We start from the raw sequence: 16,262 nt of genomic DNA on the forward strand, positions 1-16,262 counted from the left end.
AAAGGACCAGCATAAACCAGCAAAGGACCAGCTTAAACCAGCAAAGGACCAGCATAAACCAGCTTAAACCAGCATCCCAGCGTCAAAACATACCTAACCAGCATATGCTGTTTTTTTCAACAGGGTGCACTGGCATCTATTGACGGAATAAAGTTGAGCTGCTGAGGCGAGGCTCACGCAACCTCTCCAGGAGAAATCAAAACGCGCAACACTAAGAAACTCAGCATCCTGAGGTAAAAATTAAAAATGGAAAGTTTTTATATTTAAAATTCAGTTAGTTAGGCAACATCACACAATGTTTTCACCATTATGACTGTTTCATATTTCTATAAACAGTTCAATAAGCAAATACAATATTAGGTCACTTACATTTTAGGCGGAAACACAGCGCATCTCACAGCAACCAGCCGATTAATTGCTGATTGATTCCGTGTTTTGAACGAATCGGTTGAATCAAAGTTTAATTAGCCCACGCATAAACATTTCTTGTTTGTATATTCAAAAATATTTAAAATAATCTCATAATATTTTAATTTAATTATTTAATTTGATAACGTAGCGATAATCACATTATTATAATTGAATTTATAGATCAAATGTAAGAATTTGAAATGAAAGTATTAATGAAATTAGTGGGAAAATGCCCTCTATAAAGGTAAAAAAAATGCCCTTGGATAAAATATAGCCTAAAAAACACACAGATTTATATGTCACAGCTGATAGAAAACTGATGAGAATATTGCTTATGAATAAATCATATTTGCAAAAAAACAACACACACACACACACACACACACACACACACATATATATATAGTGTGTGTCACATGTTTCTGTAATGGTTCACTTTCTGTCCAGACTGTTATGAAGGAATCTGTGAAATAAATATCTTGTTTTAATGTGTGAAAGCTGGAAGCATCTAGTAAACATATAGGCAAGGGGCAGGGGGTTCTTTAGACTAAACGGCTAAAGTTCTGGTCCACATTGCAGCTTATTCTGCCAAGAACTGGGATGAACATGTAAAGTGACCAAAGATAGTTTGCTTTGTTTTACTTGCCATTTTGGGGCAGGGTTACCTGAAATAACCAGAGAGTGTTGCAAAGTAGATGTCTATGACCCTGCTGAGCTGACAGTAGCAGCTGAAAGTCTCTCTGTAAAAATATAAAGGATTTACAAAGAAAAAAATCTGAGGTAAGGAATTAGAGTTTCATGTCTGACCATAATTTAATCCAAAATCATGTTAATGGATGTTAAATTACAGATCTGGTAGCATCTGAATCAGCATGAAGTCTTCTTTAATTGATTCAAAAGTTTGGAATAATTCAGATTTTATGTTTTTCAAAATAAGTCTCTAATGCTCACCAAGACTGCATTTATTCAATACAAAATACAATAAAAACAGTATTATTGTGAAATATTAATGCAATTTAAAATAATTGTTTTCTTTTTTTAAATACATTTAAAAATGTAATTTATGTGACACAAAGCTAAATTAAATTAATAAATTATCATGACTCCAGTCTTCAGTGTTACATAAACCTTTTAGAAATCATTTTAATATGCTGCTCAGTTATTATCTGTAATGTTTACAAGTGTGAATTAAAACATTTAAAAATAAATAGAAGTGGGGGTGGTGATGAAGTAAATTTGATCTCCAGAGTACATTCATACATGAGATCAAAAATGTTCATGTTTCCTCTTTATGTTAAAGACATTTGAAACAAACCATGTTGCAACACTTATTGGTCTCCTCTAAACAACAATGCAAATAATAATAACACACACACACACACACACATATATATATAGTGTGTGTCACATGTTTCTGTAATGGTTCACTTTCTGTCCAGACTGTTATGAAGGAATCTGTGAAATAAATATCTTGTTTTAATGTGTGAAAGCTGGAAGCATCTAGTAAACATATAGGCAAGGGGCAGGGGGTTCTTTAGACTAAACGGCTAAAGTTCTGGTCCACATTGCAGCTTATTCTGCCAAGAACTGGGATGAACATGTAAAGTGACCAAAGATAGTTTGCTTTGTTTTACTTGCCATTTTGGGGCAGGGTTACCTGAAATAACCAGAGAGTGTTGCAAAGTAGATGTCTATGACCCTGCTGAGCTGACAGTAGCAGCTGAAAGTCTCTCTGTAAAAATATAAAGGATTTACAAAGAAAAAAATCTGAGGTAAGGAATTAGAGTTTCATGTCTGACCATAATTTAATCCAAAATCATGTTAATGGATGTTAAATTACAGATCTGGTAGCATCTGAATCAGCATGAAGTCTTCTTTAATTGATTCAAAAGTTTGGAATAATTCAGATTTTATGTTTTTCAAAATAAGTCTCTAATGCTCACCAAGACTGCATTTATTCAATACAAAATACAATAAAAACAGTATTATTGTGAAATATTAATGCAATTTAAAATAATTGTTTTCTTTTTTTAAATACATTTAAAAATGTAATTTATGTGACACAAAGCTAAATTAAATTAATAAATTATCATGACTCCAGTCTTCAGTGTTACATAAACCTTTTAGAAATCATTTTAATATGCTGCTCAGTTATTATCTGTAATGTTTACAAGTGTGAATTAAAACATTTAAAAATAAATAGAAGTGGGGGTGGTGATGAAGTAAATTTGATCTCCAGAGTACATTCATACATGAGATCAAAAATGTTCATGTTTCCTCTTTATGTTAAAGACATTTGAAACAAACCATGTTGCAACACTTATTGGTCTCCTCTAAACAACAATGCAAATAATAATAATGTAATAATAATAATAATTACAATTATAATAATGCCATGCTCTTGATGGTGCCAAGGAATTTACTGACATGGAGAATGAAATGATGGTTAGAACTGTTATTTTGTATGTTAGTATTTTGTGTTCGACTAAAGTGTCAAGACATCTTCAAGATCTTTTTTTTTTTTTGCCCAATATGCCTTGTCCAGTGATGAGACATGCAGAAATGAAAATTAGCTATTTGAATAGGAAAATTATTCACATCTTTTCTTCGCAAAAGTCAGCATGTGTGTGTGTGTGTGTGTGTGTTTGTTACACTTGCGCAAAGCCAAATGAAGGTGCAAACTGAACCTCATAATCTCATTCTGAAGTTTAAATGTTAATAAAAGTGTAATTTTGGGTGTTCTGGTGGGTCAGACTCAGATTCAGAGTTTCTATAGTGGTTCACTTTTAGTTCCAGGCTAATATGAAGGAATCTGTGGCAATTTCGCAATTAAAGGTGGGGTTTGTATTTTTTCAAAAAACGCTTGAGAAAACTGAGTCGGGCCGAGTACCAAAATTAAATTGTAGCCAATCAGCAGTGAGGGGCGTGTCTACTCATGATGCGGAGGAGAGCGCTCAGTGCACAGGACGGACATTAGCCAAGCAAAAGAAAGATACATGGCGGATAAAAAACAAAAGAAGAAAACGTCTGTGGAACAAAAGAAGGCTTACGATAAGGCAAGAAGTAGGACCCGTGTAAATATCGGATCAGCTTTCCAGCGCTGGAGAGAACTCAAGGAGCAGGAAGGCCTGCGATCGGACACCGAGGTTGCCGCGCCGCAACAGCTAAAGTCTATCTACACTGGACTCGACAAAGCGACCGTTGAAAATCATTTGAAATTTGTCATAAATAAAACACAGCAGCAGTTTTCTGTCAGGGATTTGTCGTGTCGCGTCGCGCCACATCTAGTGTAGACCGCATCACTGATTATAATGAGTTCTATCGTATTTTGTCACGCCACGCCGCTCGCGTCCGGTGTAGACACAGTGTAACATTGGTATTGCTTTGTTTCACAGAACTAATCGTTGCCTGGATTGCGTACGTAATAGCATTTTCTTGTAAAATGTACTCCAGTAATCTTTGTTTTATTTAAAGTTTGAAAATCTTAATTAATAGTATTAATAGTACAGCAACTTCCCAGGGAATGCATAAACTGGTCAAATGTACTGTATACTGTAGCTTGAATAACATGTAAGTCACTCTGGATAAAGGTATCTATCTTTAGTTCTAGCAGATTAGATCTCACTAGACCAAGAACCTTCCAGACTGTGAGTGTGTCATGCTGCCTGACGATGTGTAGAATTCTGTGATTGGATGCTGTAGAGTTTTCAACAGCACATTCTGTGCAGGTCTGGGTAGATTACGCTCAGCGTTATCTTTAAAAGACTGTATGGCCAGTTTTAGACTACGAAGATTTTTTAAATAGTACCTTCACAAAATCTAATGTAACTGGTACAATAATTAAAAGTTGAAAATTTACAAGAAATAAAATGCTGAAATTATTAAAAGGAAATGTAGTTAACGCAAATTGAATAGTTTGGTAAGTTTACCATATTTAGGGTGCATTTCTTGACATGAGGTATGTGAAGTCACAAAAAATTTGCAGTGTACAATATGTATTCACTTCCTGCAGAACTGTGACACTGAAAACATATGTTTGATCATCTCTTATTAGAATCCAGCAGAGAGGATCTGTGTGAGCAGTCATGAATGGGAGTCTGTTTGTGCTGCTTCAGCTGTCAGGTTGGTGTGGTCATTTGTAATCTGTATTTATGATGATGTGTTCACATATAGATGGTTTAACATGTTGATTTTAACAGGGCTCTTCTGGAGCAGTTCTGCTCTTTCTCGTCCGTACCACTATATAAATGTGAGAATGTCGTGGCCAGAGGCTCAAAGTTACTGCAGATCGAAGTACACTGACCTGGCTACTGTAGACAGCATGGGTGATGTGAACAGGCTGGTAAATATAGTGGATGCTGGATACAGTGGATCAGTGTGGATTGGACTGAAGAAGGGGACACAGAAACGCTGGGGTTGGTCTAATGGAGAAAACACAACTTCTCAGTACTATAACTGGGATTCAGCACAGCCAAATGGAGATGGAGATTGTGTAGCTACTTTTTCCAGGGCTTGGCATGATGCGCAATGTAGCCATTTACTATATTTTACATGCTATACAGGTACGTTTTTGTAAAAAGATGAATGTGCAGTTTAGCTGAGAATGAAGAGCTTCAAACTGTTTTTTTTTCCTCAATAGGAAATACTTCATATCTAATAACAATTAACAAAAACTGGACTGATGCTCAAAGCTACTGCAGACAGTATTACACAGACCTGCCCACCATCCACAACTCTACGGAAAATGAGTACATATCTAAGATGCTTTATTCTGGATGGTATGTCTGGATTGGTCTGTTCCTGGACTCTTGGGAATGGTCTGATAAATGGATCCTCTTCTTCAGACATTGGGCAGCAGGTCAACCATCCATGAGCTCAGGACCTGGTGACTGTGTTGGCATGTCAAAAACCAATTCTGGCAGATGGGCTCAATACAGCTGTGATCTACAGAGTCCTTTTATCTGCTATGGAAGTGAGCATCTAACAAATTAGACCATGTTAGACAGAATGCCTTATTAAGTTGGCTTAAAAAAAGGCAACTTACTGAAATCCTATTTAAACTTTAAAACAGCTAAAACCAGCCTAAACTGATTGACTGCTTTGGCTGGTCTCCCAAGCTGGTTTTAAAGTGGCTTTGGACACTTTTTTAGCAGGCCAGGCTGGTCTTAGCTGTTTTTTACTAAACTGGTTTTAGCTGGGTTAGCATAGAAACATGCTAAAAACATGCTAGTAACTTGCTAATCATGCTAACAAAATGCTAGTACCTTGCTAATCATGCTAGTAAACATGCTAATCATGCTAGAAAACATGCTAGTAACTACTTGCTAATCATGCCAAAAAAGGCTAACACCTTGCTAGTAACGTGCTAATCATGCTCGAAACATGCTAGGAACTTGCTAAACATGCTAGAAACAGGCTAGCATCATGCTAGTAACATGCAAATCATGCTACAATCATGCTAGCAACATGCTAGTAACTTGCTAATCATGTTAACAAAATGCTAGTAACTTGCTAATCATGTTAACAACATGCTAGTAACTTGCTAATCATGCTAGAAACATGTTAGCAACTTGTTAAACAATCTAGAAACATGCTAGCATCATGCTAGTAACATGGTAATCATGCTAGAATCATGCTAGTAACATGCTAATCATGCTAGCAACATGTTAGCAACTTGTTAAACATACTAACAAAATGCTATCAACTTGTTAAACGTGTTATAGACATGGTAGCATCATGCTAGTAACATGCTAATCATGCTAGAATCATGCTAACAACATGCTAGTAACTTGCTAATCATGTTAACAACATGCTAGTAACATGCTAATCATGCTAGAAACATGTTAGCAACTTGTTAAACATACTAACAAAATGCTAGCAACTTGTTAAACGTGTTAGAAACATGGTAGCATCATGCTAGTAACATGCTAATCATGCTAGAATCATGCTAACAACATGCTAGTAACTTGCTAATCATGTTAACAACATGCTAGTAACTTGCTAATAATGTTAACAACATGCTAGTAACATGCTAATCATGCTAGAAACTTGTTAGTAACTAGCTAAACATGCTAACAAAATGTTAACACCATGCTAGTAACATGCTAATCATGTTAGAAACATGCTAGAAACTTGCTAATCATGTTAACAACATGTTAACACCATGCTAGTAACATGCTAATCATGCTAGCAACATGTTAGTAACTTGATAATAATGCTAACAGCATGCTACAAACTTTTCAATCTAGTTATTTCTCCAGTGTTCTGTTCTGTCATTTAGTTTGTGCATCACTGCATTTAACAGTGATTGTGATTACCAGCACAACAATATGCTGATAACTATCAAAAGGACTAAAAATTAGCTTAGAGAAAGTGAGCAAAGAACGCTCCCTTTATAATCATCAAAGCTGTGACTGAGTTCTAAACAACCTGATCTCATGAGAAAACGATGGCGATTTTGTATGAATCCATACCATTTTATTATTACACAGAAGTATATGAAAAGTATGAAGGCACGTTGTGAATGAAAGCATGAATACAAAGTCGCCACCAGTTCGCCAAAAGGTGTAATAGTTACGAATTGCTACGAGAGTGACTTTGATCAGACTTTAATCATGACTATATCTCTATGATATTTATATCTCTAAGCATCTATGATTTTTACAATCTTTTTATTTTCCTCCCAAAGGGCCTAGGCCTTCAATACCAATGTACCAGTTTATGAACCAAAGTATGACATGGCTTGACGCTCAGAGGTACTGCAGAGCGAGATTCACTGATCTGGCCGCTGTTATGACCATGAATGATGTGAGAAGGCTGGTAACTACAGTGGATCATGGATACAACGGTTCAGTATGGATAGGTCTCCATGCTTTGGGGGTGGGACGCTGGCTCTGGACTATGGGAGACAGCGCAATCTCCCAGGACAGTATGTGGCATCCAGGAGAACCGAGTGGTGATGGGGAGTGTGTGAGGAGTTTTAATGGAAGCTGGTATGATGAGAGCTGCAGCACCGTTCTCCCATTTGTGTGTTTCAATGGTGAGTCCTCTTAGTTTGAGTTTGTTTTTTCCACTTTAGCTGATCCTTGACTGAGGGCTGGTCCTTATCTTGTGTTTCTGAACAGACAGCACTGGTTTTATTATTAATAAGACTGCTATGACATGGAGAGATGCTCAGAGTTACTGCAGACAACACCACACTGATTTGGCGAGTATCAGCAGCCCAGAGCAGCAGAATCTGATCAGTAAAGAATCATCACTCTGGATTGGTCTGTTTCTGGACTCTTGGGAATGGTCGAATCAGTGGAGCTACTTCTTTAGATACTGGGCAGCAGATCAACCATTACTGAGTTTAGTGTCTAGTAACTGTGCTGGCATGTCAACAACCGATTCTGGGAAATGGGCTCAATATAGCTGTGATCTAAAGCAACCTTTTATCTGCTATGGAGGTGAGTTTCCCCCATTCAAACGAGATTTGTATGCCACTCTTGAAACAGACATTAAAAACAACTGTGATATGTTTTCATTTATTCTGTGTTGAGGATGATTTTAACTCTGTATTTCTCTAGATGACAAGTTAATTAAAAAACAGGTTGTCAGAGTGAAATTGTCTTGTAATGGAAAATGCACATTGAATGATCCTTCACTACAGACGACCATTCTGAATGAGGTTTGTACACTGAGTTCAGTTTCACTGTCAAATTTTGAATCAATAACTGTACCCTGGCAACCATCCACAACACCCTATAGCTTTGTGTGTTTTTCACATTTCACATTGTTGCAGTTATTAGGTTTTGATTCTTTCTTGCTGGTCTTCCAGATAAGCAAAAAGCTGAAGAGCATGGGGCTGGAAAGTGACAGAAAATTAAGTTGGAGAAAGGGGCAAAATGGAGAAGTGTTTCATCAGGAGAGAAAATCTAGAGCGAGTTCAAATACTGTGTGTAATAGGCAGTAATCTTCTATTTCTCTATTTAAACTTTCAAATAGGTTCAAATTATATAAAATATTTATAGTAAAAGTAGATTGTTTTAAGTAACTGTGAAGTAGTTGTAGTATTATCCGTTATTTAAACATCATTATTAGTGAATAGTGATAGTATATAATATATTTATTGTAAGTGATTGTCAAATTATTTTTCTTTGACTTTTCCTGTTTTAAATATACCATTTACTATAGTTTCGATAGGAAATATTTTAATTGAAACCATTGAAAGTATAATTTAAAAAAGGTTTTATGCAAAAAGAAGTAAGAGATATATATGAGCTATTGTACGTCAAATTAAAGTATGTTGATGTCGTTCTCATAATTAATTGAAATTTGATTGGCAGAAATCATCCTGTAAAATAAAAGTTGCTTTATAAAACTGAACTTCGGAAATTCAAATTTTATGAATTCATTATCATTGGAGCAGCCCTTTCAATTCTTTAATATAAATTATTCTCTCTCTCTCTCTCTCTCTCTCTCTCTTGCTCTCTCTTTGTTTGTGTTTTAAAATTAGAATAATTGTTAGATAATAAGTAGATAATAAGGTAACAATTGCATATATTTATATCTTGCAGTAGGCTATACCAGACAAAGCATTTCATACAGCCTATTTGACATTTATTATTTATTTCTTTTGGTGCTGAATTGGAAATTTACTTTTAAGTATTCCTGAAATGCACATTGCTTATCTTGTTTCATTTAGCAAAACAGGCCATACTGCTTATGTTTTTCTGGAGCATAGACTGTGGTCTGGAGTTGAGTTCATGAAGATCATATTTGTTAGGTGCTATATATTCATAATTTGACCACCAGATGGCCACAAAGTAGCCTGCAGGCCCTGCACTGTTTTGAAAGAAGCTGGCTAATAAGCACAGATTAGAGTTGATGATTAAATCAACCTATGAACTCCGCTTGGGAGTAAAACTTTTCTATTTACATTTAGACTAGCTATGCAAAAGTTGCTTGTTTCTTTGAAAATAAGTTACTCTTTCATGGAAATGATTCACTTCCTGTGTAATCTGAAACAATAGTAAAATAATTGTAGATACAGAAATATTCATCCATTAGAAATAGCTAGTTCTAAAGGATTTTTTAGGGAAAATTTTATTTTTATTTTATTTATGTATTTTTATGTATTTATGTTTGTCTAGGAATGTATTGTATGGGTCTATTGTATTTCTGTTTCGCTGCATCCAAATTGACCACAAGGGATCTCGGTAAAGCTTGACCTTGGTCTAGTTAGCGTTATCATCATCATCATCATAATCATTATTATTTAATTCATATATGAAGCTGAACATGATTACAAAACTATACAGGTATTCAAGGGCAGGCTTTAAGATGGTTTAGATCCTACTTGTCCGATCGCTACCATTTTGTTCATTTAAATGGGGAGTCATCTCAATTATCACCAGTAAAATATGGAGTGCCACAAGGATCTGTCCTAGGTCCTCTGCTATTTACGATATACATGTTGCCCCTTGGTAATATTATTAGAAAATACGGGATTAGTTTCCACTGTTATGCTGATGATACTCAACTATATATCTCAACAAGACCAGATGAAACTTCTAAATGATCTAAGATCATTTAGATAACAGAGTGTGTTAAAAATGTAAAAGATTGGATGACCAATAATTTTGTCCTAATAATTTCGAATAAGACAGTGATATTACTTATTGGACCAAAAAACAGTACACAGAAGTATAAGCACACGTGACGCGCCATTCCCGCATCTGCGCCCATGCTCGCGCTTGCTCTCACCTCATAATTCTGGCTGAATATAAATGATCATCATAATTAATGGACAACTAGACTATATCAGGGAAAAGACGCAGTCCGGCACAGAGAAAAGAAAAATAAAAAAGCCCAAGATGAAGCCCGTGCATCACTTTCATTAGTACCGCCGCTCCCTATACGCAGAGTACGCAGTTCGCGTAGGGCACCAACTCCCAGGGGGGCACCATCCCAGTTTCTCAAAAAAAAAAAAAAAATTAATTAAACTATATTAATTAGTCCAGCCTATCTTAACTATAAAAAGTAAATAAAATGCATAATGCACAATAGCCTATAACTAATGGTCTAGTTTAAAATGTTAATATTTTTGTAGATTAAGTTTAAGATACTGTTAATTACTAGTAATAAAGATTATATTTTTGTGTGTGAAATTACCATTTTTTTATGCAGAGAGGAGTGTAAGAAATGTGCAAATCCTTTTGTAATAGGTCAAATTAAAGTAAAATGATATTCTTATATCTGTCCCCTTGCTATGATTATGTCTGTCATTGCAATTTTGAGAGTGAATACTGCATTTATATGCAGATGTCACTCTCGAAGCTTTGCAGCATGAATGTGGCCGTGTATGTGGCTTTTGGAAGCATAAAAAAACAAAAATTCTGATATTCAAATTCTGTATGGATTATAGCCTAGAAAGCACAAAAACAGCACTCCCTTTTATAATCATTACAAATCTGTCACTCTCTTCAATTGATCGTGGACTCATGAAGTTAGTTACTTGTAATGTCTTGTTTGCCGTGTGTCTGCCCTTTGTGTGTTATAATGAGAGGATCTGCAAGCGTGCAGAACTCAGCACTAAACACAAAATCCAGATTATAACTTAAATGCCTCGGATTGGCCATTGCATCCAAGAAATCAACAGATATGTCTGTGATTGGCTCCACTGCTCAACGCTGCAAAAACAAGTTGAGAATAGACCTTTCACACTCTCCAGGGCACAAACACAAATAAACAGAAGTGTTTGCTAAATCTGCCAATATCCTATTATTGCAGCTTCAAGGGTGCTCTTGCTTTCATTAGAGGTTGTTTTGCATCTTCTAGCATCCCTGTAGAACCAGGCCTGCTAGGAATGGATGTAACACTGTCAGTTTAACCACTTAAAATCCCTGTATTTGACCATGTTCCTATGGAGGTGACAGCAGAAGTAGTTCCTGTGTAGTGCAGCAGGTGTGCATTTAGAACAAGTATTGGTTTCACTTTATTTTGATGGTCCCTTTAACACATTCTGTTGACTATAAGTAACATTGCACCTACATGTCTACTAACTCTCATTAGAGTATTAGTAGTAGACTGGTAGGGTTAGGGTTAGAATAAATTGACATGTACTTGCCAAGTTGCTTATAGTCGGTAGAATGTCTGTTGGGAGACCATGACAATAAAGAGTTATTAGATATTAAGCAAACAGTCTACTAATACTCTGATGAGAGTTAGTAGACATGTAGGTGCAATATTACTTATTGTCAACAGAATGTTCAAAAGAGACCATCAAAATAAAGTGTTACCCAAGTATTTTGTGATTCCACTTGCCATGACCATGCTTGGATTTCCTGTGTTTATCTGGCAACCATGCTGATTTGGGGAGTTAGCACACTTAGCTTCTTCCCAGTCTGCATGTGATTACACAGTGGTAGGTTACAAACGTTTACGTAGTGATTCAATTAGACCTATATTTCGCATAACAGATGATTTCACACTATATACTTGTATAATTGTGATTACAAGTCCCTCTGTGATTATTTATATTTTTCTCAGCGTCGTGCATTGCTGCATCGCACTGCTTTATTTGCTGCACAAGTCCTCAATTTGCCCGTTTTGTGTTGCCCAGCGATCCAATAAACGAGGATGTGATTTCCGTGTAATGAGACTCAGTTTACTACACAACGCAGATGAGACACCGCTTCAGTAGCAATATAGAAAATATAAAGAACTAAAACAATTCTGAGGTAGAAAACTAACATTTCAAATAAGTGACACTGTGTGTAAAGGAAACGTAGTACAAAAACAAATAAAAATGTAAACTTTTCATTTGGGTTAAAATTTTAATTGCAAAATTATGAAATGTGTCATGAATTTTCAGATTGTCTTTTCACTTATAGATAATGGCATTAGATATGTAGGTTTCTGTTCCACTTATTTTCCTACAAATTAGAATACAAAAGCAGACAGTGGCGATAAACAGCAGAGAGGATCTGTGTGAGCAGTCATGGACGGGAGTCTGTTTGTGCTGCTTCAGCTGTCAGGTTGGTGTGGTCATTTGTAATCTGTATTTATGATGATGTGTTCACATATAGATGGTTTAACATGTTGATTTTAACAGGGCTCTTCTGGAGCAGTTCTGCTCATTCTCGTCCGTACCACTATATAAATGTGAGAATGTCGTGGCCAGAGGCTCAGAGTTACTGCAGAGAGAGATTCACTGCTCTGGCTACTGTAGACAGCATGGGTGATATGAACAGGCTGGTAAATATAGTGGATGCTGGATACAGTGGATCAGTGTGGATTGGACTGAAGAAGGGGACACAGAAACGCTGGGGTTGGTCTAATGGAGAAAACACATCTTCTCAGTACTATAACTGGGGTTCAGCACAGCCAAATGGGGATGGAGATTGTGTAGTTATTTATTCTGGAGTTTGGCATTATATGTTATGTAGCTATAAGCGATATTTTGTGTGCTATGGTGAGTTCCCTGTTCTTTTAAATTTGTGAATGTGAATTTTAATTGGGGGAAAAAAAGCTGAGCACTGCATGATTGTTTCTTTGCATCTCTCAATAGAAACTTCTGGATACATCTTGGTACAGAGCGCTAAAAACTGGAGTGATGCTCAGAGCTACTGTAGACAGCATCACACAGACCTTCCCACCATCCACAACTCTGAGCAAAATAACCAGATAACTAAGATCCTTTTATCTGGATATTACATCTGGATCTGTCTGTTTCTGGACTCTTGGGAATGGTCTGATAAATGGATCCTCTTCTTCAGACATTGGGCAGCAGGTCAACCATCCCAGAGTTCAGGATCTGGTGACTGTGTTGGCATGTCAAAAACCAGTTCTGGCAGATGGTCTCAATATAGCTGTGATCTACAGCAGCCTTTTATCTGCAATGGAGGTGAGTTTCCCCAGTTAACAGAATCAAATAATTCAAACAAGAGGATTTGAAACAAATTTTACAAACAACTATGAAATGTTTTCATTTATTCATCTGTCTTCTGTGTTGAGGATGACTTTAACTCTGTATTTCTCTAGATGACAAGTTAATTAAAAAACAGATCATCAGACTGAAATTGTCCTGTAATGGAAAATGCACATTGAATGATCCTTCACTACAGACGACCGTTCTGAATGAGGTTTGCATCTGCCTTAAACAACCATTTTAGTTTCATTGTCAAATTGTGTTGTTGCACTAGAATGCCAAGTATACCTTATAACCAACCAGCACCACTAATTTCATCATCATCGTTGTTGTTGTTAGGGTTAAAAATAATATGTAGCCAACAGTAGTGTGATGATATTTAATGTATCATTTCCTTCTTTCTTGCTGGTTTTCCAGATAAGTGAAAAGCTGAAGAGCATGGGGCTGGAAAGTGACAGAAAATTAAGCTGGAGAAAGAGAGAAGATGAAGAGGTGTTTCATCTGGAGAGCAACCGTACAGCCAATTCAAATAACAAATGTAATAGGCAGTAATCTCTAAAAAGGAAACAAATATAACTACTTACTATATTATTTTGAAGAACTGGGAGGTAGTAATAATAACCATCATTGAAACACCATGAATTGTGATATTATATATTTATTTATTGGAATCAATTGTGAAAATAATTTTTCAATAACTATAATGAATCTAGCAAAATTTTACCTATAAATAGTTGTATTGTGTATTACAGATTTTCTTTTAGTAAATAAACCATTTAATGCTCTAGTTCTAAATTATGTCTTTATTTATGTATTTATTTATTTTGTCATAATAACGTTAAAGTTCAAGTTTAGCACAAAAATATTTGAGGACAAATCAATTTGTATTGTAAAAATAAAACCTTGAAATTCTACCTCTATGAGTTCATTAGCATGGGAGTAGCCCATTTCTATTTACATTTAGACTACCTTTTATGCAAAAGCTGCCTGTTTCTTTCAAAACAAATTACTATTACATGGAAATGTCTCTGTCTGTGTATTACAAAACAATAATAGCAAGAAGTATTTACCCATTAAAAATAGTACCCATAAAAAAAGTACTTCTGGTGCAAACTTGAATGTTTACTATAAGTATTTCTGAAATATACATTGCTTGTTTCATTTTATATCCAACCAAGCCATATGATTGTCTGGACCTTTGCTACTGTACAACTCTGAGAACAATGCAGAAGTACACTATTGAATATAAATGAGAACACATTCAAGTGTGTATAAAAAAGTATAGCCTACTAAGGTTTTCAATTGCATATTTAATTGCACTGAAGTACAGTGTGGTATTAGTTCGGCTAGTAGAGTAGAGCATCAAAATAGCAGACATAGAGTTCTTAACGATTATCTGGTAGCGTCTAGTATGGCACTAACCAGGGCAAGGTCATGAGTTTAATTCACAAATAAGACGCATGCATACAAATATTTAAAGTTAAACAAATGTTTTAATGTAAATATGCTCAATAAATGATAATAGGAGTTTAGGAATGTAATTTAGTGGGGAGGGAAATAAATGTAAGGTCCCACTTTATATTAGGTGGCCTTACATTTAAATTAATCATTTAATACAATGCACTTATTGCGTATTTCCCCGATTCGCTCTGTGCATCGGCAAAAAAAAAGTTAACGATGCGATGCATCGGTTTAAAAAGTGTGCATCGGATACAAGTTGGCATTTGTATCGCAATGCATCGTTTCTAACATATTTGCATCGGTAAAAACCAATTTATTTACATATAATTACTAGTGGGTGGCTACGCTTTTATTGTTTAGAAAGTGACCAATTATCTGTGACCAGTATTTTGTATGTAGATTGATTTCTCCTCTCTAAACTGTTTCTCAACCGTGTTCTCTCACCACTGCTACTGCGTGAATATGACGAATCACAAAACCACGGAGACCCAAGGAAAAGAGGGGATTAAAGTTCCAAAAACCTGACCTGAAATAACCTAACAAATCAATCGGGGCTAAAGCAGTTCCATAAACGTTCACACAGTCTAACTAATTTGTAGACGCTTAATCTTAAACAGCCCTTAATGTCGATCATGGATCAAATCGATCCACCATGGCAAACAGCGAATATATTTGTGCTGTTTAATGCATTTGAGACGTTGTGTTTTCCTCAGTGCATAACTGACATGTCACTAGTATATTTTTCCTCTGTAAATGTTAGAAAGTCATGCAAATATATCCAATATGCTTGCTGTCCGGAGTGAATGAGTGCTGCTGCGCACATGCACGCTAAACAGACGGAGCACAATGATTCTGAGTGAAATATGCATTATGCTAAAATATTCGTTGTTGGACATTAAATGTGCATGCCTTTTGTAGAATTTTAAACCTACATATAGGTGTATTCTTATGACAGCAGTAAATGTAAAGGGACTATTGTAATGGGTAAATAAAATGTAAGCTAATACAGTCCTAATTACTAAGCTTACTACTTAATTACTACTTAATGTGTGTTTCTTATAGCAGTTAAAATGTAGTTTTAATTTAGTGATTTTAACTTTTAGTTTAGTGATTTTAATTTACAATTTTAAGATTTTAAATGTACAGCTGTCATAAAACCAGAGAAAAAGGCTGCATGGCTATGATAGTATGTGAGAGAGTCAGTGGTAATATCATTGCATTCCTATTGTTCAGTGTTAGAGGAGCTCAGCTTAGTCTGACAGTTTGCCTGCCCTGGACCAGGTTAGCTTTCCAGCATAAGTTGCCACAGTGACTGATTTTGATCTTTGTTAAATTTGTTTTATGGAACCAAATCATTTGACAGTGAGTCAGACTAACTGAAATAAGCCTGGCCTATTTGGTAAACTTGTTTTATGAAACAGGCCTCGAGGCGTTAGAAGTCAGAAGACACATAAGTTAATTTATGATTTGCTGTCTG

At 35.8% G+C, this 16,262-nt stretch overlaps 2 protein-coding genes across 2 annotated transcripts; both read left to right on the forward strand.

The window, feature by feature from the left end:
• The first annotated feature begins 4,478 nt into the window (after window positions 1–4,478).
• LOC107681444 (macrophage mannose receptor 1-like) lies at window positions 4,479–8,365 on the forward strand. The gene is made up of 7 exons (XM_016477748.1): window positions 4,479–4,533; window positions 4,611–4,973; window positions 5,051–5,387; window positions 7,107–7,450; window positions 7,536–7,859; window positions 7,980–8,080; window positions 8,231–8,365. Exons 1-7 carry the CDS (start codon window positions 4,497–4,499, stop codon window positions 8,363–8,365), a joined length of 1,641 nt encoding a protein of 546 aa, XP_016333234.1. The 5' UTR covers window positions 4,479–4,496.
• A 4,127-nt stretch (window positions 8,366–12,492) lies between these two features.
• Window positions 12,493–13,876, forward strand: LOC107681447 (C-type mannose receptor 2-like). Its single transcript, XM_016477751.1, has 4 exons — window positions 12,493–12,868; window positions 12,965–13,300; window positions 13,438–13,538; window positions 13,742–13,876. Exons 1-4 carry the CDS (start codon window positions 12,493–12,495, stop codon window positions 13,874–13,876), a joined length of 948 nt encoding a protein of 315 aa, XP_016333237.1.
• Window positions 13,877–16,262: the final 2,386 nt, after the last annotated feature.

The sequence above is a fragment of the Sinocyclocheilus anshuiensis genome, unplaced genomic scaffold (assembly GCF_001515605.1).
Source record: "Sinocyclocheilus anshuiensis isolate Anshui unplaced genomic scaffold, SAMN03320099.WGS_v1.1 scaffold2551, whole genome shotgun sequence".
NCBI lineage: Eukaryota > Metazoa > Chordata > Actinopteri > Cypriniformes > Cyprinidae > Sinocyclocheilus > Sinocyclocheilus anshuiensis.

Bases quoted from the DNA above. Each gene is read 5' to 3' on its own strand.
- LOC107681444 (XM_016477748.1), top strand. From the start codon at position 4,497: ATGAATGGGAGTCTGTTTGTGCTGCTTCAGCTGTCAG. The intron at 4,534-4,610 runs GTTGGTGTGGTC...TGATTTTAACAG, and splicing joins TGTGCTGCTTCAGCTGTCAG to GGCTCTTCTGGAGCAGTTCT. The intron at 5,388-7,106 runs GCATCTAACAAA...CAAAGGGCCTAG, and splicing joins TTTATCTGCTATGGAAGTGA to GCCTTCAATACCAATGTACC.
- LOC107681447 (XM_016477751.1), top strand. From the start codon at position 12,493: ATGTTGATTTTAACAGGGCTCTTCTGGAGCAGTTCTGCTCATTCTCGT. The intron at 12,869-12,964 runs GTGAGTTCCCTG...ATCTCTCAATAG, and splicing joins GCGATATTTTGTGTGCTATG to AAACTTCTGGATACATCTTG. The intron at 13,301-13,437 runs GTGAGTTTCCCC...GTATTTCTCTAG, and splicing joins GCCTTTTATCTGCAATGGAG to ATGACAAGTTAATTAAAAAA.